This window comes from Fringilla coelebs, assembly GCF_963513975.1.
Source record: "Fringilla coelebs genome assembly, chromosome: 2".
In the NCBI taxonomy this organism is placed as follows: Eukaryota; Metazoa; Chordata; class Aves; order Passeriformes; family Fringillidae; genus Fringilla; species Fringilla coelebs.
The window spans coordinates 26,253,060-26,279,462 of NC_140029.1; the positions used below are offsets into that span (position 1 = coordinate 26,253,060).

At 36.9% G+C, this 26,403-nt stretch overlaps 1 protein-coding gene across 4 annotated transcripts in view; it reads left to right on the plus strand.

Moving 5' to 3' along the window:
* Positions 1–19,807, plus strand: part of ATP11A (ATPase phospholipid transporting 11A) — a 118,275-nt gene extending 98,468 nt beyond the window's left edge. For 2 of the 4 annotated variants that reach the window (XM_084226217.1, XM_084226219.1), the window contains 5 exons: positions 815–950; positions 6,689–6,754; positions 7,041–7,144; positions 8,908–9,073; positions 15,663–19,807. In XM_084226217.1, coding sequence (XP_084082343.1) covers positions 815–950; positions 6,689–6,754; positions 7,041–7,144; positions 8,908–9,073; positions 15,663–15,920 — 730 coding nt within the window. In that variant the 3' untranslated portion in view covers positions 15,921–19,807. Of the gene's footprint in view, positions 1–814; positions 951–6,688; positions 6,755–7,040; positions 7,145–8,907; positions 9,074–10,514; positions 10,604–15,662 lie in introns of all 4 variants that reach the window. The other 2 variants (XR_014616996.1, XM_084226218.1) reach the window with 2 other exon arrangements.
* The last annotated feature ends 6,596 nt before the right edge of the window (positions 19,808–26,403 follow it).

Below are 26,403 nucleotides of genomic sequence, written 5' to 3' on the forward strand. Positions count from 1 at the left end.
GGTGAGGCTATTGTTGACCACATATGGGTTTGCAGTCTGTAATGTTAATCTCTGGGGAGAAATTGCTTTATAAGGTCATCAGACAGTCTTTATGAAGTTCATATGATGGAAGCACTGGTTGGTAGTAAATGTTTCTGTAACTCAGGGTTTTCATTTTACTGTGTCCTGATTTACTCTGATGCATTCTATACTATATGCCAAGTTGATACATACCCCTTCTGTGGAGAAGAACTCAAATTCTAACATTTAAGATTTTTTGTAGTAAGAAAATGCATGCTAGTGAAGAGTTCTGTTGTTGACAAATCCCTGTATATTGTATTTTTTTGTGGAAAAACATTCAAGAAACTCTATTTGACCTGAAGCTTCAAGCCAACTACAAACCCCTTGTTTCAAATTCCACGTGAAATTAAAGTTTTATTTTGTTGCAATAGTCTGTATAAAAGTATCCTAGGGGAAATAAAGCAAAGTCTCCAGAGACCTCTAGTGTTTCCATTTAATATCTGCAGTGGATCATGACATACACAGCAGGCACTGAAGAAGAGATACCTTCTCTAGAAAGATTGAAAAGTAAATGGGTACACCACAGGGAGTTTGCCATTGTTGAAATAAGCAGAATTACAGGGAGCAGTAAAAAGGGTTTAGTAAGAATTAAATAAAAATAAATTAAGAGGGCATTTTGAGGAAGGAGTTAGATTTGAACTGGTAGATAGTTGTAATGTGGAAATGTGGTAGTTTTCAAGAAACAATATGAATTATCTCATTTATCTGGGATTTTCAAACCTGATAATGGATACGTATTTCTTGTTTCACACAGAGATGTTGCCAAGAATGCTTTGCTGCGCTGGCGTGCATTTATTTATTGGACATTCCTAGGAGTGTTTGATGCTGTGGTATTTTTCTTTGGTGCCTATTTTTTGTTAGACAACACAGTTGTGACCAGCAATGGACAGGTTAGTGTTGGATTTCATCTGTCAATGGTAATTTTTTTTAATGTCAATTGCAAAATGAACATAGTTTTAATTGTTTTCTTCAATATTTCATGCAAGATGATAACTTTTTTATGAGTTACTGTGGGATAGATGGGTTATCTGTTTAGTAAAATCTGAACTGGGCAATAAAGCATACTGTGTTTTAGTAAGCAGAGACGTAGGATTGGATACTAATTAGGAGGAATATATAACATAAATTCCACATATTCTGAATTTATACAGTAACTTTTCAGTTTCATACTTAACATGCATCTGATAATAATCTGTTTAACATATCAAAAGACTCTTAGTAGAGTAGTTATGAATGATCATAAAAGATCTTAAATATAACAAGCTTTTTAATGGTTTAATTATTTTTGACATATAGCAGCTTAAAATAATCTATCTCTACTTGCTTTGCAGTCACATGAATGCAAATTTTATGAACTTTTGCATTTTATTTATTTTATCCATTGATACTTTGGTCTATTTTATTTGTGTGCTTTTTTTCTTTTTGCTACTTGCTTCTCTTCCTATCCTCAGCTAATGACAACCAGCACTCACATGGTAAGACTATTGTGGATTTGTCATGATATCCATTTCATCTTTCACTGTTCTTAAATTAAACTGTTAAAGAGCAGTAAAATATCATTTAAACCTACAGTTAAAAATGTTCTTTATAGCTACTCTATAAGTACTTAAAAGGAACTTCATACAAAGTGTATTGAGGTATATGAGGTGGGGTAAAGAACCCTGAACTTTAAAAAAGCTTTTTGCTTCCTTGCATTTTGTTATTCTGTTGTATGCTTTTCTGTAACCTATATTTTGTTGCTGGCTCTCTGCTGTAGAGATCTTTTACAGTTTATGCTACAATGTGCTTTAATGGCTTTAGAAAATGGCCTCAAAGTGAGAGAGAAAATAAACTCAACACAATTTTGATGCCTGTATATAAAATGCACATTTGCTAGAAATGCAGTGTTCAGATATCATTAAAAACCACCTTTGTGACATCTGTCAGGGAAATGAACTTCTAGCAGGAGAGAGAACACTTGTTAAAAAGCATTTTTCCTAAGGACACAATGAGCTTCCACTAGACAGAACTGTACACTGCACTATAGCTTTTTTTGGTATCATTATGTTCTCTGTTAGATGCTCAAAATTCTTCATCACCATGTACTTATGGTGCTGAAAATTAGAGTTACCATACCTGTACCAATTTTGTAAACAGTTTGTATTGCAAATATTCTGACTCAGTTCCTTTCTGAAATTCTAGTTGTCTTCCATTGCACACATTCAATCTAATTCTAAGGCTCGAAAGCCAGATTAATGCCTAATTCTCACATTTCAGATGTTGAAGTTTACAACTAGATACCCGTGTTAACACTTGAAGATAATGTGTTGCTTGAGGGGACATTCTGAGTCTTCAATGTCTGTGATAAAAAATTTGTCATTATTTTGAAGATGCATGCCTGTGTTTATGTATAAAACTTTGAGAGATATTGAGCTGCAATTTTAGATTTAAAGGGTTGAAAATTTTAAGTGTTTAGGAATAGTGAGAGACACTTACATGAGTTCCTGCACACATGAATGCTAATAGGTGTTGATAGTTATTTCCCAGTTTTTAAATTATGCTTACATCTGGAAAAAGTCAGTGAGGAATTTGAAGGTTTGAAAGGTTTGCTACTGCAACAAGGTGTTATTATTGAACAGGGAAAAGGTTGAAAGCAATGAAGAATACTAATGCCATAAGTGATACATAGTGATACAAGTCAGGTTCCAGATTGTTAAAAGGGATACTGAAGCAAAAAATTTTGATTCCCCCCCCCCCCCCGCTCACAAATGAACTAAGCACTGTTATTGCAAAACTAGTAAAAAAATTACCTAAGTCAAGATCTTTCCCATACAGTGATGCCTGTCAGACTAAAATGAATGTACCATTAAGCTTGCTTCCAAACACAATTCCCCCCAAAATGTTTCACAGTATTTAGAAATTAGTTTGAAACTATTTGCTTCCTGTAGTATGATATTATAGAATAATGGGAAAGTGTACTTCTAATCACTGAGATCTACTTTTTAAATGCGTCCCTTGGTCATTTTTCAGTAAACAAAACTAAGATGCCAAAGATTTATCTCCTATAAATTGTTAATAATTTGTGATACTGCTTTGTGTGTATGGTGTTCCACTATGGATAGGACATCATGGTTGGTGTTGCAAAAACATAGAGTTAGAAACCAGATACAGAAAAAAGGTAAGAAGAAAGGAAGGCACTGTAGAAGTCATTGCAGATTGCAAATGTCATTTTAGTTTACCCATATAATAAAATGTATTTCCTGGGTGATTTTCTTTATTTTCACATTTGATACAGAGTACATTAAATGCAATTAAGCTGGGTTCAGAGAGACTAAGTTAAAAGAAATAACTGAATGAGAGATACAAAACAGCAGGAAGGAAGATAGGTGAGCGGAATGCTGAACTGGAACATGGAAGATCAACAAAGTCACAGTAGGAGGAAGGGAAGTCTTGGATAGGCTGGGAGCAGAACATAGAAAAATACTTGTAAATAAACTAGATGTTAACAAACAGACTTACAGAAGAATGATTCATTGCCTGAAGGCATGAGTAGTATCTTGAGACATTCAATACTAAAAAAACATAGTGAAATTTTTGTAACTGACACCTTCCCATACTGCTTTGCTTACCTTTCTTTGTGCCAAAGTAGCAACTTTATGGATCTTGTCCCTGTACTGGGGCCTCAGTTTCTGAGTCAATAAGATGGGTGGATAAGGGATTTGGTTGCAGAGCAATGCTTTCTTTCTAGCCTAACAAACAGACATAGGAAGGTTGTTTCAAATTCTTTATTTCATCTAGCAACTTTTATTGCAAGTATGGACACATCTGTTCAGTATGAAGAACTTAGACTGACACTAGGTTCTCTGAGAGATGCTACATATGACAAGAGAATATTGTAAAATTTGTCTGCAAGAAGAAAGTTGATAAATTGCATGATTGGAAGTTGCTGATCCAGATTCCTGTCTGGTGTTGAATGCACAGACTTTTTTAGGTCACAAAAAATATAATGATGGCATGAGCCTATTACATATCAAAGTAAAAGATCCAAATAAAGAAGGTTTTCTGAATTTTATCCAGTGTTCAATAGACTCGGTGACACAGTAAGTAGTTTTAAAATAGTGAAATGATTACTGAGAATAATGAATCTTTTGGCCAGTCATTTGTTTATTTTAATTTTTTTTTCCATTCCCAGTTGATTGCATTATCTTAGCCTAGCTTTCTACTGATTTATGTCCTGTGGCTGGCTGTGGTCTTCATTCAAAATTTTTCACACAGAGCATATTTGTGTGATCATCTTCCCGCATGGATACCCTGTCATGTAATATTGGGTGAGCTCATATGGAAAAGTGTAGATTGGACATAATCCAGTTACACTCACTGCTCTGTGTAGGGCTAATTAAAATCAATTTGCTGAAGGCTTTGTCTAGTTTTTTTCACAAATTCAGTATTTCTGAAGATGCAGATTCCATTACCTTCCAGGGCAACCTATTCCAATGTTCTTCTGTCTTCATGGTGGAAAAATTTCTCACAATACCTAAGCAGAATATTTCTTGTTGTTGAAGAGAAATTTGTTCAGTTCTTCATTTTTGTAGTTACCATACCTGTATGTTCTTCAGACATTTGTGGGCAGGTGCTAGATTGTTTCTCAACCTTCCCTTCACCAGACTAAGCTCCTCCACCCCTCTTTGCAGAAGAGCCATAGGCTGCTAAACACCTTGGTTGCAGGCCACCAATCATTTCTTATTTTTTTTACATTGCTCATGAGTGGAGGGGCCCAAAACCAAGCACGGTGTTCCTGGTTGAACCTCACTGTAGCTGAGTAGATGGGAATAATAACCTTTCTTCAGTGGCCATGTTCCTTCCAGTTGCTGTGCAGTTTACCTTATTTATAGAGAGAGCACAGTATAGGCTTGTATTCAGCCTGTAGTCCACATAACCCCACTGCCACTTCCTTTTCAGCAGGGCCATTGCACAGCCAGTCAATACTCCGTCGTAGGTGTAAATCTTTGCACTTCTTATTTAATTCCATAAGGTATCTGTTAGCCTGCTTCTCAAATCAGCACAGGTCCCTCTGGATTGAAACTCTGTCATTCATTATTTCAGCTGTTCTCTATTTTTATGCCACCTGGTAGTTTGCTCATGGTATTCTGTCACCATCCAGCTACTGATAGGGATATTCCACGATTTCCAGCCCAGTCACTGTTCCTAGTGTGGTTGACTGATTACCAGAAGCCAACCATCCATCAAGGACTTTTGAGTCCAGTGGTTCAACCAGTTTTAAACTGTACTAGTAGTCCATTTAGCCAACCCCTGCTTCGTTATTGTCCAAGTGTCAAATGCCTTGTTAAACTCAAAATACATCGCATCTACTGCTTTTCCTTCTTAAAACGACTCAACCTGTTGATCCCACACTGTTGCCTGCTTCATTTCTTCCCAAGCTTTGCTGCTAAATGGAAGGAGGAGGTTTGTTAGTGAAGACTATTATCCAGAGTATTGAGTAATTCAACATTTTGAAACATTCTACCAGGTTGTCTTACCACTCCATCAGCAGGCTTGCATTCTTCCTTTGAAGCAAGGATATCTGTAAATATCTTTTCTGTCCCCCACAACACCCCTCAGTAATCCTAGTTCAAGCTGAGTTTTATATTTGATTGGTTCTTTTGCTTTTATGCTGTTTGCTGCCTGCCCATATTGTCATCTCTTGAATGCTCCCATTTTGCCTTTTTGTCCATGCAGTAACATCCTAATTTGCCAACTGGATCTTCTGCTGAAATTCCATGCCTGTGTGGAAGTTGTCTCATTCCTGAAGTTGTAACTGCAGAAGGCAGTTCATGAGATCTTGAAGGGAGTTAATGAGATCTCAAGAGTTATCTTTCAAAGTAATTTGGATCTCTTGGACACTTCTCTTTCATGGGTGCAATGCCGTGAATCAAACACAGTCTCTTCTAAAATACAGCATCCTAACTGTTGCTTACTTTCCCAGTATTTCTCTGGATCCTCAGCCTGGTCATCTGGTAGCTGCTGAAGGCCAAGCAATCCTCTGTGACAATATTCGCCACTAGTTCTTCCCTGTGTCAGCATTAATGGTCATTTCTGCCCACTTGAAAAGCAGAGGTGTTTTTATGTCATTATGCAAGTGGGAAGAAAATCAAACACAATCTAAAAGTGGTTTATCTTAAAACATATGTGGACGTTTTTGTACTTGTATGGTTATAGCATTCTTATCTGTATAGCATGCTGTTGAATCTCCAAGAAATTGTTGGATGCCAAGGATGTCCAACAGAGAAGGGAAATCAGGGAAAAGATGACATCCAAGAAGACTGATGAAATGACTGCAGTTTGCTTTTCAATCTCAGTGATTTGTAAATCGTGCTACCCTTGATTTTTATTAGGAAATATATGTGTGAACTTCAAGTTCAGAACAGAATGTTTGTTGTGGTCTTTTTCTGTCTGTCTGAAATCTGAGGTGTGTCCACACAGAGCAAGAAACCAGAGCACTTTGCACTGCATAGATCATGTAGGAATTCAGTTTTTGCTCAAGTGTCAGGTCATGATACAAAGCAATGCTAAGCTTTAAGTTGTTTACTCTGAACAATTCATAACATAGTGGACAATATTGCCTATAACTGCTTTGGACCATTTTTTATAGATATTTGGAAATTGGACCTTTGGAACAGTGGTGTTTACTGTGCTTGTATTCACGGTTACATTTAAGGTAAGGTATGCTGTATTTTATCCACTGAAACTTTCTTAAAACTTATTTTTTAATTGTTGCTTATTTATATTGGTTTCTTTATATCACCATGCATTTTTTTATTACTTTAAATGGAGAGTTTGCTATCTGTGCCTTCTTAACTGTGCTCAAACTTGAAAGATGTTTTTAACTACTTCTATGCAGAATTTTTCCCTATTTTCAAAGAGTATAATTCTGTTTTATCTCCTGTTGGGAATTCCTGTTGAGTCTAGATAGTAATAACATCATATAATATCTTTTTTTTCAGCTTGCAATAGATACACACTATTGGACGTGGATAAATCACTTCGTGATCTGGGGATCACTGGTATTCTACATTGTCTTTTCTCTGCTCTGGGGAGGAATTATTTGGTATGAACCCTAATACTAATTGCATTGCAAAAGTTGTTTCAGAAACAAAGTTGTTATAGTTCACCTTTTTGTCACAGAATTAAATTTAGCCTTTATATAATGCAGAACTCTATTTTAAACACATCATAATTGCTAACTAGAGTGCTCATCTCTTCTGTCAATGAATGTCTGCTAAAATCTTCTTAAAGAAGAATGCAAGGAGAATATCAGACCCCAGACTACCACTGGGTTTTATTTCAGTAGTGTCAGTCAAAAGCAGCCCAAAGGTTGGTTCAAGGAGCTGATATTGCCTTTCTGAGTCAAAATGTCACAAAATAGGTTATGTCTGTTCAGTAGGTGACTACCCACCTACCTGCTGGGCTTGACTGCTCTAGCAGTCAAACTAGAGACAGGGAGCAGAACTCAATATCAAAGTCATGTGGAAGTCCAAGAGTCCTGTGTTTGAGCTCATTGTTTTGGCTCCTTAGCAAAGTGGAGTTACTGTAGGTGTCTGATCACCTACTTATTCATGTTGGTAAGAAGCTTTGTAGGCTCTTGTGCACAGCCAATTTAAAGTGTTGGGGGGTTTTGCTATTAAAAGTTCTGCGTACTTGAAACTGAAATTTTTGGAAAGGAAATCAAGTTGGAACAAGTTCAGTTCCTTACTGTGCCTGATTGCCATCAGGAGCTGGAAATTTTGTTTCACGCTTGTAGAGCTCTCAGTTACAAGGCCATCTTTTTATCTACTGCTAGTAGTTAACTACAATTCTACTTTGTATTCACAATATTTTGATGGACTAGAGAAGGAGGGGGCTAACTGTTGCTTGGTGATTAAGATGCCATTTAATTTAGATAAAGGATTTGTATTTAGCATGGCTTTTGCAAATGAGTAACTACCTCTTAACTCCTTGGATATTTAGCTGCCTCTTCTTTTTTTCTAGCAGTATCAGATCTCAGTTCCTTCAGCATCAGTTTGCAGAAGTGACATTTTCCCAATGGTTTTCCAACCAGCCTTGCTGTGTATTCAAGATGTGTCTGTGTGTACATAAAAGTGTATATCAGCTTAATTACCTTTTTAGTATGCAAATACTATCAAATTTTGAAAACTGTCAGGAGACTGCCCTGCTGGTTTTACACTGCAATGTTGCTGCAAACTGTCTCTTGATCTTGGCTCTCAGTGATTATGGCCTCTGGTTCCTAGTACCATACAGTGCTGGCATTTTAATGATCATCCAACTGCATGGGATACAGGGAGGTTAGGAAGAGAAGGTATTAATAGTGTGGTTAGATAAGTATGTGGTGCATAGGATGAGGAGCATAACATGAAAGTATTAGAGATACTTATGGGAGCCTGAGAAGTATGAAAAGAAGTGTGGTTAACAAGCATTAGTCTGAAGATACATACAAAGGAGTGTGCCTTAGCAAAGACCAGGGTGGGTGGGATACTAACAAGAAAGGTGGAAAGTACCTGGGGCAAGATAAGGATACATGGAAGAGCATAAACACATTAAGAATGAACTTAATTTATCTTTGCAAGGGAGAGACACTATGGCAGGGAGGGGACAGCATAATATTTCCTGCAGCCTGGAAGGCAGAAGGAAGGTAGTTATTTCCAGATAGTGCATGGTTAGCACCAGCTCCCTTTGAGAAGACTGGGATGGATGAACAAACTGGGAAACTGAACCTGAAGTATTTCACCACTAGCATAATTCTTGTATTTAATACTGTCAGCCTTTCTTTTGTGTATTGAAATGTAATAATTATTTTATCTTTTTTCCTTCCAGGCCTTTTCTCAATTATCAGAGGATGTATTACGTGTTCATACAAATGCTGTCCAGTGGTCCTGCGTGGCTGGGTATAATTCTGCTCATAACTGTCAGCCTTCTTCCAGATGTTCTGAAGAAGGTCTTATACAGGGAGTTGTGGCCTACAGCAACAGAAAGAATCCAGGTAAATAATCTTTTTCATTGTGAAGTTAGGTATTTTTTGTATTACAAGTGTCTAATCACCTAGGCCAAGGTCAGAGATAAGAATAAAGCAGAGGTTTCCCATCTGTGGTGTCTGTGCAATATGGTGAAAGATGCTGCCTGTTATTTACATGGTGGCATTAACCTGAATCCTGAGGCAACACTTGTGCCTCCCTACCAGCAACCACAGGGAAATCAGCTGATGAGGATGGTGGGAGACAGCTACATGGCTCAACATGATTTCTGATTTGAGGATATAAGAAAGGCAGGGGGATTGGGATCTCCAAAAGGGTAGATAAGAGGCACTTATATCTGATAACATGCTGATGCCTGCTACAAAAACACATGTATTAAAACTTACTCATAGCCTATTTATAGTTTTTTTCCTCTTTTATATTTCAACTTACATTTTGCCGACTCTGATCCATTATTTGTACATAAATGTGCCTTGCTGTGCCCATGAGAAGAGAATTTTAAAATCTATTCTCTCCTTTCATCTGATCAGCCCAAAAGGAGAAATGACTGTGTAAATACAGGCAATCTCTTCTGAGGGTGGAGAGGAAGCCAGGTTCTGTGGGAACCATGGTGCTGTGCTGGGGACATGAATAGAAAAGGTTTCCTGTATTTTAAACCCAGTAAACTTTTACCTATTAAATATGTTGGAATGTGAAGGACAGTGGAAGTGTGCTGAACTTTAAACTTAATGTTACTGCCCTTGCCCTTTTCAGCCCATGAGCTGCCACCAGTAGGTTACAAGAATGAGTTCCCATCAACAAAAGGGATTACGTAGCTTTTTTTTTTAATTGAAAAGGTTCTTTGCATTAAGAGGAAAGGAATAAAGGAACTTTGCTACCAAGGAAAATAAAATATCCCTGTGGTAAATGTAAAACCCTCTGCCACTGTTTTGTATTCCTAGAATGTACAGGTGTAATAATGCCTTGCTTCAGGAAAGAATAAAGAATAGCAGGAAAGCATTCCCAGGCAGATCAGTACTTAATGTTTTTTCATTCAGAGATCTTAGATGTCATATGTACTACTTGTAGAAGAAGTTGCCCTCAGTATAGATTCTGAATAGTTAATTTGAAAGTCTAAAGAGAGAGAATGAGCAAGGGTTAAGGTCAAGAAACAAGCTAGTAAATAAAAACCCCTACCAAAGGCTTTGTAGCATTTCTTACAGACATTGTATATTAGTACTGGAAAATGAATCAGTAGTAAAGCAGACTTTGGGCTCAACAATGACAATATTCACTTTTTAATATTAAGTCAAAGATCTGTGACTTTTAACCAGTTATATCGCTTGTGTTTCTTCTTTCCTCTCTTTGTTTCTTCCTGTCTTCCAATCCACTTTGTCTAAATAACTGCTACCTTGCTTTAAACATAAATGATGTGCTCGGTTGCTTCCTACAATCTTCTGGGGAAATCAGACTAAACATCAGTGCCTTTCTGTTGAGCAGTCCACCATCTTTATGCTTTCTCAGACTTCAAGCAGTCTAAGTTTCTAATGGAACAAAAGGTGACTTTTTTCTGCCTTTCTGCATGCTTGGCCATTTCATTCAAAGGACTTTATAAAGTTAATCATCAGAAGTTATTTACCATACTCATTATCTCCATTTGTGATTCATGTCAACTATATTTTGAGGAATGCAATTTAGTAGTACAGGTTTTTCCTTTTGAGTATCTGAAAAATTGTATGAATTGTTGTCACAGTCCATCACTGTCACTATCAATTTTTGTCACTGTTCTTGCTGCATTTTACAGAATGTTTCTGCCTCAGGAATCTATGATTCTTTTATTCCCATTTTAATCATTGGTCTGTCTGTAGATGAATGCATGTTGTGTTTGCATTGTACCTGAATAAGTAGGATAGTGGCCACACAAACAAGTGATAATTCTGATTTGGCTGATGTTGCTAGCATCATACAGAAAATGTGGTACTGGAAGCCACTTAAGCAGTCTTTGGAATATATTAATGTATCTTCTCTGCTGCTAGAAAATGCACTTTTTTCTTTTCCAAGCATGCATTTTGAAACTGAGCTTTCCTTATGTTCCCTTTTATGAAATTCTGTGCTCTTTCTAGAAAGAAAACAACTCAAGGCCTCAAAGTTCATAACATTATTTAATGTAAAAGTAGAAGAAATGCTAGTAAATCTTGTTTCCCCTCCAGTCTGTGAGAAAACTGTTTTTTACTTAATATTCAGAGACTGTTGGTTTCCATTGCAGATTTTATATCTTTCTTTCTTAAGTGGTTAAGATAAAAAATGTATTTTCTCCTTCGTTCCCCCTCAAAAATATATAGTCAGTAAAGTTTAGTTATGTAAATCAGGGGGAAAATACATTTTTTTTCACTATCGAAAATTCTGACTAAAATTGTCTCTTAAGTTTCTTAAGATTGGTTTGAACTGAGCTTATAAATAAGTATTTTTAAATGTACTGCATTCCTAAAAGTGATACTGCTTTCTTTATAACAAAAGGGCTTCGGGAACAATTGAAAAGATAAACATAGGACTAGTGACCATTTCCCAGGTTACTAAATTAGTTCTACTCAGGCAATAAGAATGCATAAAGCCTTTGAAGCAGTTCTTATACTTCCAGATTTTTCAGTTATTTGAGAGTCACTCCAGTGTGTGGTGAGTGATTGTTTACCATCATTAACGTTTGGATGTTTTTAAACATTCCTCATATAGCTCTGGGGTTTTTTCAGAGAGCTTTTCTGTGATAAATATATATACATACAGACATATATGTGTATACAGATACATATATGTGCATACAAGTATATGTATATATATATATATGTGTTCATGTATATGGATATTGATATAAATATATATACATAGGAACTGTTGTCTTTCTTGGGCTAAAACATTAATTCTGCAAAAGCTTTGGAGGAATCTGTTGCCTTTTGGTAATTTTGGTCAAAATCTGCTTTTTTCTTATACATGTGGTCTCTGCAACTCTGGCTCAATGACAGACTGAATTTTGTGCTTTAACTGGTGACTGTACAGCTGCAAGGTTTCTTTCAGCTTTTACTTTTAAAAAGCAATAGGAGATTTTTTTTTAATATAGCCTATCTACATTGGTTATTTTTTCTTTATTTTTCTTTCATTATTAGCAGAATTTTAGCCTCTCTGTTAGGGAAAATATAAATTCAATTTAAATGATCCTATTTTCATTTTTATAATTTTCATTTTGATTGACAGTGTTTCAGCAATTCCAAGTATTTGGTAGTTGAATTATCAGGTGTTTAGTTTCTGAGCTGTAAATGACTTCTGTACTTTCATCCCTTTTAAAGAAATATTTTTCTTTTTCTCTTTGTTTTTGACTGATGATTTTTTTACTTTGCTTTCACTCAGTCACAAGCATGGGCCATCAGCCATGTTATGAGATCTTTACCCTTTGCTGCACCTGGGGAAACCCAAAGTGGTCCTTTTGCCTGGGGAAGCTTCTCTGGGGATTCATCATTCTTCTGTTCCTCAATGGGCTTAGCTGCTGTAGAACAACTGCCCTAGGTGCTCAGACAAGTGTTCACCAGCAAACTGCTGCCTTGTCACGTGTCAGGCTCCTCCTCTGAGGGAACAAAGCAAGAGATCTTGCTGTTGCAATATTGGAATGCTCTGGAAGAAGTGTCCTTGGCAACTCCCCGGCCCCCTCTGCCCATAGCGTAATGAAGTTGTAAGTCAGCCTTCATGAGCACCACCCCATCACCTCTGTGTGGGGCACTGCCCTCAGTGTGCCAGCTGTTCCAGGGAGCAGGGAAACAGGATGTCCACTCCTTAATGTAGGATCAATTTGGCCTCCTCTTACCACAGGCACCTCTCCCATTCAGTGCAGGTTATTGTTAGAGGGGCAGGACACACAGCCCACAGTACTTAGTCAATTTAGTGCTTTTGAGAGTAATTTTTTAACAGAGTTTGAAATGGAATTAAAAACACCCTCAAATGATTAATCTCAGGATCCAGCAATAGAAACCTTGTTTTACACTGGATAACCTTTCCTTTTTAAGTCTGTCAGAAAATCCCTCACTTTTACAGGACTTTGCTATAAGAGTTACCAAATGGTACAAATTCATTCACATTTCTTGTATTCATCAAGAGTCTCACTGTTTTTCCTCATCCTTGCAGAAGAGTATGAGACATAAAACAGGCCAAAATGCACTGCCGAGCTGCGATGGGCCACTTCTTGAAGGAAATCTTTCACCTTCCGAGCCATAATTAGATCAAAGCTAGGTAACAGTACTGTACGTGTTGCCAATTTGGATTAATTTCTTTTGGTGCTATTTACAAATCAACTGTTTCCTCCAGAGTTTTTGATGTACTTTATCAGTATTGATACAAAATCATTATGTTTTACTTGGAGAGCCTAGTTTTTGCAAGAGATGTTCCATGCTACAGGTAAGATCTTTTTGTCTCAGAAAGTTAATCATGTAAAGCAAACCAATAAATCGATATACCTGTATTCATGTCCTATAAATACAGTGTATTATGTATAGGTGTTGTGTGACATTTCTTCTATAAGAGCTGCATTCATTATTGCAGTGTGTACTCACATTACACCACAGTGTAGAATACATAAAGTCAGAGGTAATTCCTACCCAGGAGCAGTTTCTCCATCATCTTTCATGTTCTTGAGTACGTATATAGACCAAGTGCAGATGCTAACATGTGGAGATAATCATAGCAAGTTACTTGTGAATAGGACCTTGGGTCAGAAGACTGGGGCTGTGCATCTGACAGCATCTGCCACAGTGCTGTGTTCTGTACAGACCAGGGCATTGCTGTGTTACTCCCTCAGGTGAAGAGAGAAGTGTGATAGTTCAGCTGAATATCTGAGACAGCAGCATAAGCAGTGAACTAAATTCCCCAAACATAAGGCCAGCAGAATGAAGTTCTCTGCTTTAAGTTATATCCTTGCTATGCCACTGATGACAAACAAATAAGGTACACTCTAATGTTTCCCACCTGGATGCCATGACTGTTCCAGTACCTTCATACTCTCCTGACCCCAGAAGCAGCACATGAGGAACTAAGTGAAAGTGCAAAGTTAGCAGTATGTGAAAAGGACAAATGTCACGTGTACTGTAGAACTTAACTTTAAAGTAGCTGAAGGTAGCTAAAGTAGCTGATTTGCTTTTAATGACTGTTGCACAAGTAGCAGTAGAAAACACCAACTTCCTTGACTAGCTTCAGGCTTGGTAAAGGCTCTTGTCTCGGAGTCATGTGTAGAAAAAAACATTTTATTTTTAGAACTATCTATGGTAACTAAAATGCTTCACTTTCTAGCTGAAAGAATAGGAAAATTAGTTACCAAATTGTATGACTACTCCCTCTTACATTTCCAAACCAAATCTGCTAATGTTTATGTAATAATGTTACTATTTGGTCTATATGTGTTTAAAAGAACCCAGGCCTCACTGTGGTGATCAGTCTAGGATAGTTTTGTGACCTTTCCTAGAGTGTGCTTTCAAGAGAGCTTTCAGATTACTCTAGGTTATGCTAGACTAGTGTTTCAAACTTGTGATTGGCATTAAAGTGTCATGTTACATTGCAGCCAAAGTTCTATAAGCTACATCATTAATATTTACTTTGTGATTTTGTCCTTTTGGTATTGTGTTCTGATTAACAGTGAAGAAGGGTGTGATAAGAATACAGGATTAACTGATTTATATTGCATTCATGGAGAGATTGAAGAATAACATTGCTTTGAACCATGTTTATAATGCATTTATATGTTAGATACCATCACAAAACCTCTGTACCTCTATACCTGGAAATTATATGTGCATTTAGTGAAAAGAATTTCATAAACTCGTTGGGGGAAGGCCTGTGCTAGTTTTATTTCAGTTTGTGCACACATCCAGGCTCTTCTCATGCAGCTGTGGGTGTTCTGTAGTCCTGAGCATTTCCTGAGTGGAAGTGCCAATTCTGCCGGAGTGTGGAGTGATTATGTGAGAAAGATAAATTTTAATGGGCAATTAGACCAAGATAGTACTGAGATGTACAGTATAAATTGCCTGTATGGATGGTACATGTAACCTAAGCAAGTCTAAAATTCAGTACTGCTTAGAAGTACAAAGCATGTGCATTAAACTCTGGAACCTTCATCTGTTAGCACAAACTGACCATAAAGGATTTCCTCTCTTTGGAACTACTGGGCAAAGTACTTGAATCTGTCCTGTCTTAAAATTCTACATAAGAAGTGCAGGGATAAAAAGATGTACCAGGAGAAATTTCAAAATGAAACATAACCTTGATTTAAAACACTTTCATTTGAAGACAGGCCTCTGTGTCTTCATCTCTTCTCTGAAGAGCCCACTGTCAGGTTTAGAAGTTAAGTGTAAAATCATGCCTGGTTCTGTAGATCTTAGTATAAAACTAATCATGTTGAAACTGGTTGATTGCAAAGCAACACGAGGGATTATACTTTGACATGAAACAAATATCCAGAGTGGTGATCTGGGGAAAGGTGTTATTATACCAAGGGGACAGTGGTCCTGTGAAAGAAAACAATCATATACTTTTGGTTCCAAGATTGTCTATTTACTGTGTATTTGTTTCTTTTTTTCCCTTTAACAGAAGGCATCGAGGCACTGTCGGGAGCACATCTCGGAATTCACACCTCTTGCCTGTCTGAAAAGCCCAAGATACAGGAGCAGTGACTGCAGCAATTCCCCAGCAAGAAGGTCTAATTCTCATTCTAAAAAAGTGATGTTTACGCAGTGGAGAGGCATTGATTATTCAGTACTTCCATCTGTCTTTGGCTATTCAAATAAGCACTGGCGTTCCAGTGCAGGCTACCACTACAGTGGGTCAGGTTTGGAAACGTCCATATGACAGAACACCAAGTCAAGCCTTTAAAAACTGGTTTTGTTTATTTATTTTTTCAGGAAAGAGATGTGTCACAGAGACATATTAAACTATATGTGGCTTTTGCTGTCTGAGGTAGTGTTGAGAAAACAGGATCAAGAGCTAGAAGTATGAACCCTTCCAGGCCAATAGGCCTCTTTTTATGTTTTGAACTACTGGAGCAATGAACAATCTGCACAGTCTGGTACTGTGAGACTGGTAGCACTAAAACTTCTCTTCATCCTGTGTCAAGACTTCTGTGTATTTACTACTTCTGTCATCTTTAGTGATTTTCTTTGTTACTTGAAGTGCAGTTTCAGTCAGTGACCTACATTTTGAGATCAACAGTTTTAATTTTCAGCCAGGAGCAATTGTCTCAGTTATCTCAAATGAAATTCTCCCAAAGCATATTTAACAAGTGCTGTTTCTGATTTTCCTCTGTCCTTTTTTCTTTCTTTGCTCTTTCTGTAGAACAAACTGGTGTTTCCTCTGTGCAAATCTGCTTTCAAGAAACACTCTCTAATGTTCACTTCCTTGTAAGTGGCCAAATCAGGGCTATGTATGGTTTTGGTTAGTTTTTCCCTGTAGAAAGATAGGCGAAACGATCCTTGTGTAGAGTATGCACACACAATATGAAGTCAAGTTGGCTGTTAAACAGGTAAATATCACCAGTGTTGGTATTTACTTATAAACTGAATGTAAGCATTTTGCCTAAAACATCTTCGACTTTGTCAAAGATGCACATTACCTTGTGTTCTCACTTCCTGTCCCTATGATTGTAAAATACATATAGCAGAAAGTATTACTTACTAAGCTTTTTTTGACACAGTTTGTTGGGTTCTTTTTCTTAAAAAAATAAAAGCTGTTTTTCTGGATGAGTATCTTTTGCTATCTTGATTCATACTCTTAATTCTGATTTTTTTTGTGTGCGTGTATGGTTAGATACTGGCTAATGGGCTTGGTAGATGTATTACAAAGCACACAACTGTTAGCTTTTGCAAACAAACCACGAGGTGGCACACAACTGCTCACTAACAGTTGAACCACAGGTGGGATAGAGAAACTAGTTTGACTGCAAGGATTCTGTTTGAATTCCCTTAAGAATGACAGCCAACTTGCACTTCTGTTTTCTCTGCTACATTTATGTTACCTTGCAGTAGTTCAACTATTAGCTGCATCCTTGTGTTGTTTCTTTAGTCCAGTGTTTTATTTTGGGGTGCAAAAATATCTGAAGCAGTAATGCGATTTCAGTCAATTTTGCCTTGGTGGTTACAGCTGGTTAATGGCCATCCTCATTCAATACCTCTGGGAGGACATTACCTAAAAATGTATTTCAGTGTGAAAACAAAATACTTGGAATCAGACCTGGCCAAGACATTGTTAGTTGTCTTTCATGTGGTCAAGGGTGGCAGAGAAAAATTATTTCCCTTTTTATGTTTTAACAAGAGAAAACAGAGGCAAAATAAGTTTACTTACTACTTTACTTTTTAATAAAAGAAAAATCAACTTACTGGGAAATGTCCCTCACAGTATTCTGAGTAGTTTTCATATTAAACAGTGATTTATTATTAAAATGCCCTGGGTCAAGCAGAGATTGTGAGTTATGAAATTTTCAGTATACCAAAGATAACAGAATTTTACAAAGTCTAACAGTGAGCACCACAGATAAAGGTTTTTTTATAATTTAACATATAGCACTTTTAAGTTTCAAAGAATATCCTTATAGCAGTAGCATTTTGAAATACATACACATGTGTGGGTGTGTGTACACATACTTGCCATTGCAGACTTGAATGTTGGTCAGTTAGAACCGTCCCCTACATAAAACACTGGTGTATATATTTTTAAAAAGTTAATATGGGTATACATTTTATACCAGTAGCAGTGACAAATTTCTTGTGTGTAGTTAACAAATTATTTGTAATGTATTTTTTAGAAATCTTAAAATTGCCTTTGCACTGAAATATTTTTCATACTGTAGCTATTTATAAATCTGTTTTACGCATACATTTGTTAACACACCATTTCTATTTTTTTTAAGTATATGTTTTGAAGGCTTTTTTTATAACTATAAGTTTTGGCCACTTAAATTTAGCTTAGAGTGGAGTTGTGGCTGAATGTTGAAATTCTAATGAATGTCAAATTAGAATACAGGTCTGTTGCTCTATGAGTCTCACCCAAGTTATTGAAGTTTTGTTGGGATTTGTGGTAGCAGCGATTAGAGCGCTGTACTTACAGTGCTATATTATAACTGCTAGCTTTTTTACTCTATAAAGCCTCCTGCTTTTTTACTTTGTGAGTTCTATCTTTTAGCCTTAAATAAGGAAATTTTTGCTTGATATTTTTGAAAATGCTGCATTCCTGTTCTGCCTACTAACAAAGCAGTTCATTGCAAACTTCATGTAGCCCTGCACTTAGATATTGTTGACAATATTGTTCAGGCTGAAACATCTGTATACGTTTGAGAAATTTTAGTTAAACATGTCATTTTTTGGAGGAGAAAGAATGCTTGAATTTAAGTGGAAGTTTCTGCTTTGATTTAGCAATACTTTTACCTTTAAAAGTTGGTGCTGTTTGTTTGTTAAAATAGACTGTTTAATGAAATGAGCATAAAACATCAATTTGGCTTCACTTGATGTGTTTTTGCTTCAGTCCCTGTTACTATTGCCATGTAAACCTAGTCCACTGCAGCAGGTGTTAACCTGGGAGTTTTACTGCAAAATATATAAAAGATGAAAAAGTAGAAATTAGATCAAAATCCATTAGAGTGTTTTATTATGGGTGGGACACTGAAAGGAGACAGATTTTTATGTATGAAGAAAAAAAAAGAAAGAGGAAAAGTCTAAAAATGTATGTAACCTTCTAACTTGCCTCATTTAAATTGTTGCAGCTTTAACAGCATAATGTCTCCATAACTGCTTCTATAAATGTCTTGAAACTGGTAAGCACTAACCAAATGTATGTGAAGACTTAGAAAGTATTTCAAGCTTTTTGGCCACGGAAGCTCATATATTCCTGCAGTGGCTTGAGGCAAAAGGTCTTTTTTGTTTTACCATGTACAATAATTGTTTGTTCAGCCACTTAATGTAAAAGCTTACCATTTACTTTCTTGCTTGCATTAGCCTGTGTGTCTTGAACCAGCTGGCTTGCAAAAATAAGAGGAAAAAAATAGTGTAATTGAGGAACTGCACTACTTTTCTTTTGGAAGCCAGTGGGATCCTTGTGCTCATGCTACTGTCTCTGTTAAAAAAGCTTTAATGGAAATTTGTGGAAGTATTACAAAAGTGAAAACATACATGATTCTACTTTGCAGAATAATCAAAAAATCACTTTATATAGCTTTAATTTTTTACCAGATGAAAATTCACAGGATTTCAATCTGCATTGTCTTGGACATAAATTCTGTGCTATGTACACTTTGCATTTTAGAGGTTCTTTCATGATCTAATGTAAAGTAGAATCTGCGAAAGTTGCTGTATGGGGCTGGGGGTAGTTATCTGTGCTTTAAACATTAAAGATGTCTGTAGTCATCAGCACACCAAATACTGACACTTACTTTAATTGAATAATTTTAGGTGCATTTATTTGAAAATAAATCAGCCTTCAAATCTAATGTTCAGATTATTCTATACTATTTCATTCATTTGATTTGAAGAGTCAGTGTTTGAATACATTACTGTAAAGTTTCTTTTCAGTGCTGTTTTTAACTTTTATTTCTGTAGACAACCAAATATAATTTGTTTATATTCAGCCACATTTTGGATCCTTATGTAGAATATATGAGCAGGAGATACAAATCTGCTTGCAATAAATATAAACATTCAAGACTGGTTTAAGTTTGCTCACAAGTAATTACAGTAATTCTAGTATGAATATGAGATGGTTTCATATTACTCTGTAATAAAATGTAAGTACATAAAGAAAACAGAATGAGTGTTTGATTTGGTTATTGAATATGTTTGTACTCACACTTATTTCTCATACCATACATGGGTCCAGCGGAGCACCACAAAAATGACAAAGGGGACTTGGAGCATCTCTCTTAGGAGAGACTGCAGGAGCTGGGCCTGTTAGTCTAGAGAAGAGAAGACTGAGAGGGGAATCTCATCAATACATATAAATATCTCATAGGTGGATGTCAAGCAGATGGCGCCAGGCTCTTTTCAGCAGTCCCCCGCGATAGGAATGAGGTGCAGTGGCCTTAAACTAAAACAGAAGTTTCACCTCAACATGGGGAAGAACTTCTTTACATTGAGAGTGGCAGAGCACTAACAGGCTGCCCAGGGGGCTTGTGGAGTTTCCCTTTCTGGAGACATTCAAAACCCACCTGACACATTTCTGTGTCAGCTGCTGTAGGCGACACTGCATTGGTAGAAGGATTGGACTGGGTGATCTCCAGAGGTCCCTTCCAACCCTACCAGTTCTGTAATTCTGTGATTTTCATAGTGTGTGTAGACAGCAAAAAAAGCAAATTAACAAAAAGAGAAATTCAAAGAAGGCTGGAATATGAGCTGGGGGATGGGGGGTTGTTCCAAAACTAATAGAAATTGGTACCAGTCCAGGAGAGCTTTGTTTCTCCTGCACAGATTAAGTGCTAAAGTTCTTTCCAAGGTAAACTCATAAGCTACACCTGAGAAAGTCTGCTACGTTTCCTTGCAGTTCTGCTGTGTGAGGTACCTAGAGCTATTTCTCTTTTCTTTTGTAATGTTGTGAATTTAAAGAAGCTAAAGTAAAAAACAATGTGCTCTGACATCTTGAGTTGGTAGCAGTGTTCATATATTCTTACAGAAGAAGCTGAGTGTATGGAAAGACCAGGATTTTACTTTATTTGGTGATACAATTTCACAGAACTTGCTTCAGTTTCAAAACCATTACAGGCTCCAAAGTACATTGGTTCCATCAGGGTGAAGGTATCCCAGACAAGCCTCCACAAAGCAGTTCAGGGTGTCAGGTTTGGTCCCTCCTTCTGCTGCTCTGAGGATAATGTAGAATGCTTAGGCCTTTGTTTCTATATTGATTTTGCACTTCCCATAATAAAGGTTTCAGAGGAATGGGTTTGTATTTATATGAGATTTTTATCTAAACAATACAAGAATGTTGTACCTATCTCCCTTTTGTACATCAAGAAATTTTGTGCTTCTACTGAATGAACTCCTAGAGAAGGTAGTTTGAAGGGGCTGTGTAAATATGGAAGATGTTTTTCCCTTTATTCATGCAAAGAAGAAAAAATGCATAGATTGCAATTAGATAGGATATTACTTTGAAACTGTTTTTGAAAGAAAAAAAGTGATGATGTATCTGGATTTCAGGAAGAACACAGTACCCATACAGACATGTTACCACACAACTTCATTTTGCGCATAAAATTACATTTACTTATTTAAAGGAAGAAAGGATAGAAAGTAATTTAAGTGACAAACGGTATTCTCAATCAAATACCATATGTTTTCCATTATCTTTTAAGTTATGCTCTTTTAGTAAGCTACATTATAGAATTGATTGAAAACTGGTTTTTATATTCTGCAGTAAGGCTACTCAATATTTCTGCAATATATGCAACAGTGCTCCATAAAATCTTTCCTGAAGGTTATCTTGATGTGAAGTGAGGTAGGTTGGAGACAGACTGAAGTTCCTTGGTTTTGTTTTTCAAATATTCAGATTTCCTCAAGTGATACTCTACAGGAATTTAGAAACAGTATTTGACTATTCTATTAAAGCTTTGTTGTTGTGTGTTTCCACTGCACATACAGGTGTATTAATTTTCATTTTATTCAAATGCTAAAGCAAAACCCATACCCGTTTAAAGGCTTCATTTACACTAGGAAGTGATAAGATAGGGATATATCCATTAACTTCCTTCATTATACAGATCAGTTTATCAGGTGCCTAATGTCCCCATCTGGGTTTAAAAGGTTTTTTAAAAGAAAATTGCACTGTGTGATCTTTCTTTGTTAACTGGCAAGTCTGCAGTAAATTAATGTTGAGTCTTAATCATTTAAGTGTTGGTTTTCCATTTAAAGGTGACAAACAGTATTCAATTTTAAACCACCAAAAGGCTTGTTGTTTTCCATTATTCATTCTGGTTAAGAAATCTCATGGTGCATTATGCTTTTAAAAATACATGGGATGCAGTGTCCTGCTAGGTTCAGAGGCTTCCTATTTCAAGGAGAACTGCTGAGTCTTTTCTTATTTAATGTAGAAAAACGGATATGTTTTTCTTCCTAACAAAATAAGGAATGTAAATATTTTTTTCAAAAGTAGATCAACCACTTACCTTGATATATCAGACATCTTTTGTAAAGATTCTTCATGGTGAAATGTTAACCAAATTTGAAAGATCTGAATCTTGCCATCTAATAAACACTGGGCTCTAGAAGAGAAGGAAAACAAATCCTGGTCCATGGATCAAGCCATCAAGTGGTATGCTGATTTTTATTTCAGATAATCCTTTCAACCAAGTAGCCAGCCTATAGGAGCATTTTTCTAGGAAGTACTGAACAGGCTGCTTCCAGGATGAACAAAATTGCATCGCTAGAGAAACTTGTCAATATTAATTAGGTTGAAATCTAATTGTTTATTCCCAGCTATGAAGAGGTAGTGTATATAATCTCATTCGAATTAATAGCCTGGAAAGAAATATTTCTCCTCCTGAGTGCTTTCAGGCACAACATCACAAAGCTTAACACACTGGTGCAGTGATAGAGCTCAGTAATAGTTGGATTCACTTGGCTTTTAAGTGCCTCTTCTTAGAAAGTCCAAATTTTGTATTAGTTTAGCACAAAAGCCATGCTTGTGCATCATTGTGCTGAAAGGAGCTGATCCTGATGGAAAAAAGTTGAAGATCTTTGCACTGTAGATTGTACTGGAACATGAGTCAGGCTTCTCTGTCTTCTCAAATACAACACACAGCAGATGATTTGGAATCCACCTTCCTTGAACTGTCCACCTAGAGTTCAACTTTTAAAGTTTCAAACTTTATTGTCTTGTTCTCCCTATAGGTAGAAAATGGCATACATATGTTTACATTTCCCCTTGCCTCTTACCTGGCATGCTGGGGTACCTCCCTTTCCCCTAGAAGTCTGTGTAACATACCATGCCTAATTTTGAAAGGAATAAAAACCATTCCTTTTATGATTGGGCAAACATAGTTCCATGCATTTTAACAAGAGTGATCTCTCTCCTTCTTGCTCTCAGGAATATTCAGCAGGCAAACCAGCAGATCTGAAGTAAAGTGGTCACCACCACAACGGTTACTTGCCTTGGTTGCTTTTACACAAAAAGTACTTGATCATGTACACATAAACACACAAACTCTGTGTCTCCTCATCTCATGTGGGACATAATCATTCATCTTCATCCTGCTTTTCCCAGGCCTCTTCCTCAGCAAATTAACTTTCAAAGTAAGCTTATCTGTTCTTTTCTTTACTGAAATTGGGCATATGTGGGAAATTAACCTTCTCCCTACTGAGTCCATTCATTCAAATTGTTTCAAAAGGGTCCATGGTCTCATGGGACTCACTAAATTTATTTTTTTCCTCATAAAAAATTGTGATTTGAAGGTATTGGGAAAAAAAGGGTTTTTTAACCCAGTTAATTTATTGCAAACTACCTGTGTCCTACAATTTTGTCTTGACAAGAAAAAAGGTCTGTTTTCATACATACCCAAAGATTTTAAGCTAAAATAGAAATGGAATGGCTATTAAAATTCTAATACCACTGCCACCCAGGAAATTCTTATCCATATTCAAAAGATAAATTTCACTCTGATCTCCTACTGATCTGGTTCTGCATCAATCATAATTATATCCTTCAATCAACTTTGGGAAATATGCCATTATCCTGAGTCCATGAGTATCTGGATATTCTATATCCTATCTGAAAATCTGGATATTCTATATCCTATCTGAATTCCATATCTGTTATTATTGTTATTACTATTCCTTATCCTATCTGAATAAGGCACTTAACTTTGGCATCTTATATATCCAGATGTAGTTAATGAGAACCATCTGTCAACACTTTATTTCCAAATGTGTATGAACACTGAAATACAGAAAGTTGAGATATATCTTAATTTCACTGGCAACTAATCCTCTCATTCAAGGAGGCTCCACCCTGACTTATTGTTTAAGAGTTGTTGCTAGAAGCTACTTGTGTTTTCCATGAGGTTAACTGCCAACCACACTATTAACTTTTTAACTGTTTCAGTCTATGAAGATTTACATTCCCCTTACATTTCATGAAGATACGCACTTACCAATCCTGATGTAATTAATTTTATATCCAGGTATTAAGCCAAGACACTAAGTTTGGAATTTTACTGATTTAGGGAGAAAAGTGGATGTTGTGCAAAAAGCCTGGGCTACTGCTGCCAGGCACTATAAACCCCACAGTACTCCTGTCACTGCTGTGTTTTCTCATCTCTGTGTGGACACTGCAGGTGTTACATGAAAGTATGTCAGCTTGGGAGTTAGGAAAGTTAATTAGAGTGGCATAAAAATAAATTTCACTGATCCACAGTAGAGTTCAGGCATCCTCTCATGTGGATTGGCCTGTAAATCTGATGAATGTCCATTTGAACCTTTGCCTGCACCTCACCTTTTACATTACTGTTAACAGACATTTCATCTTTCTGCTACGTCACACCACTCTTCTTATAGTGTTCATGGGTTGCAAATCCATTTATTCTCTCTACCACTACATCAGATGTACTCAAAACTAACATGCTCTAATAATATTTTTAAAGAAAGTCCATGGTTTTTGTTCAATCTCAAACAATTTCTTTCCTTTACTGTGAGTCTTCATTGTTTCATTTCATTGTTCCTTGGTGCACAGCCCAAAATTCTGACCTTGATTGTGTTTCCCACAGAACAAGACAGGAGCACCTGTGACTTTGAAATTCCTGGTTCACATACTGCAGACCAAAGCACACCATGTTTCTAGTCCCAGGAACTTTTCCAGTCCCCTCTCCCTCTCTGCTTCTTCTTTGCAGAAGCAGAATTAAGTGGGAGTTGTGTATTGGGACAACTCAACCTCAAAATATGATCCAAGAAGCCAAATTGAGGTTCAGGTTCAGGCACTTACAGCTGTTTGTGTTAAATGCAGGTGTCTAAGCTCCCATTACAGCCAGCAGGAGATTTCCTGTTGGGTGAAATAAAAACAAATAGTACCTACAACATGTTTTTAATGATGACATTCAGCCCAAGTACTTTAGTATGTATTGTACTTATTGTATTTGTTTGCATGTGTTTCTATTTACTGTCTAATTTACTGGGAATAAGCATAGTGAACTCCATTAATTATTTCAATTTTATTTTTTTTTTTAGCTCTTAGGAAAGCTAAGGATAAAAGTAACCAGGAGGGAGAGAAAACATAGATGCCAAAGGATATTCTGCATCCATGACAAAGAAAAAACCCATAGAATATTCTTGGTGCTTTCTGTCACTATGACAACAAAGACACAGAGACAGAAATTTTGCAATATGAACAGCAAGGGTAGAATTTGGGGCTCTTGCACAAGCCATTAGTGGGATGAATGTACAGCTTCACCCTCCCATATGAATTTTGCTGCTTTTGGCCATGTCCCCAGTGCACATTCTAGGGTTAATTTATTTAGCTGACAAGGTCTGGACCTTGCAGCTTGAAGCTGTAGAGTTTTGTAGGACCAAAGCACCTTCAGAGTCCCAAATCTCTAGCCAGGGAATCTTCCTCCTTCCATTTAGACACTTGGGGCTACAGGCAGATCTCCCAGTCCTCCCAATACCTCTAACACCTGTGGGACTGCTAACAGGAGACCTCGTCTGACTTGTTACCCTGAAAGGAAGGAAGGGAGGAGAGGAAAGAGGATCATGTGCTCCACAAGTCAGATATGTTCCAGGAGTGGTGGAAGAGTCTGACTCTGTGCCAACCACCCAGGTAAACAACAGGACAGATTTTCCACAGCCACTTCCAGAATGAATATTTGCTAAATCAAAATATGGGGAATGCTTGCCCTGGAGATTTCCCTATACATGCAGGAAACCACTTCCTGTCTTGTGACAGGCATTTAAAATTGCATTGCTCTTCCAGGCCCTTTCTGGAAGCTCTGCTGTGCAGGGTAGCTATGGCACATCAGCTGCATGAACTCTGCTTGCCTTTTGCTCCTACTGCTGTCCACAGTGTTGGTTCAATTAGAATGGAATAGCACAGAAAAAATAACCTTTCCAGATTTCATAAGATCAGAAGAGTTTCTTAATCTGCCCTTTTAAAGCCATGCAAATGAGAGGCTTTCTCCACATTAGCTGTAGTTTCCCTTGGTCCCCACTCTTATTGCAATGGGTTTCTGAGTACCTTCCAATAGGAAGGTCCCACCAAAGGATTCTCCTTTTATTACCTGATTCCCTGGTGATAATGTTGTCCTGCTTTATTCATTCCTCATACACTCCAGTCTTGTAAGATGTATCTCCACTTTTTTTCCAGTGACTGGTTTAGA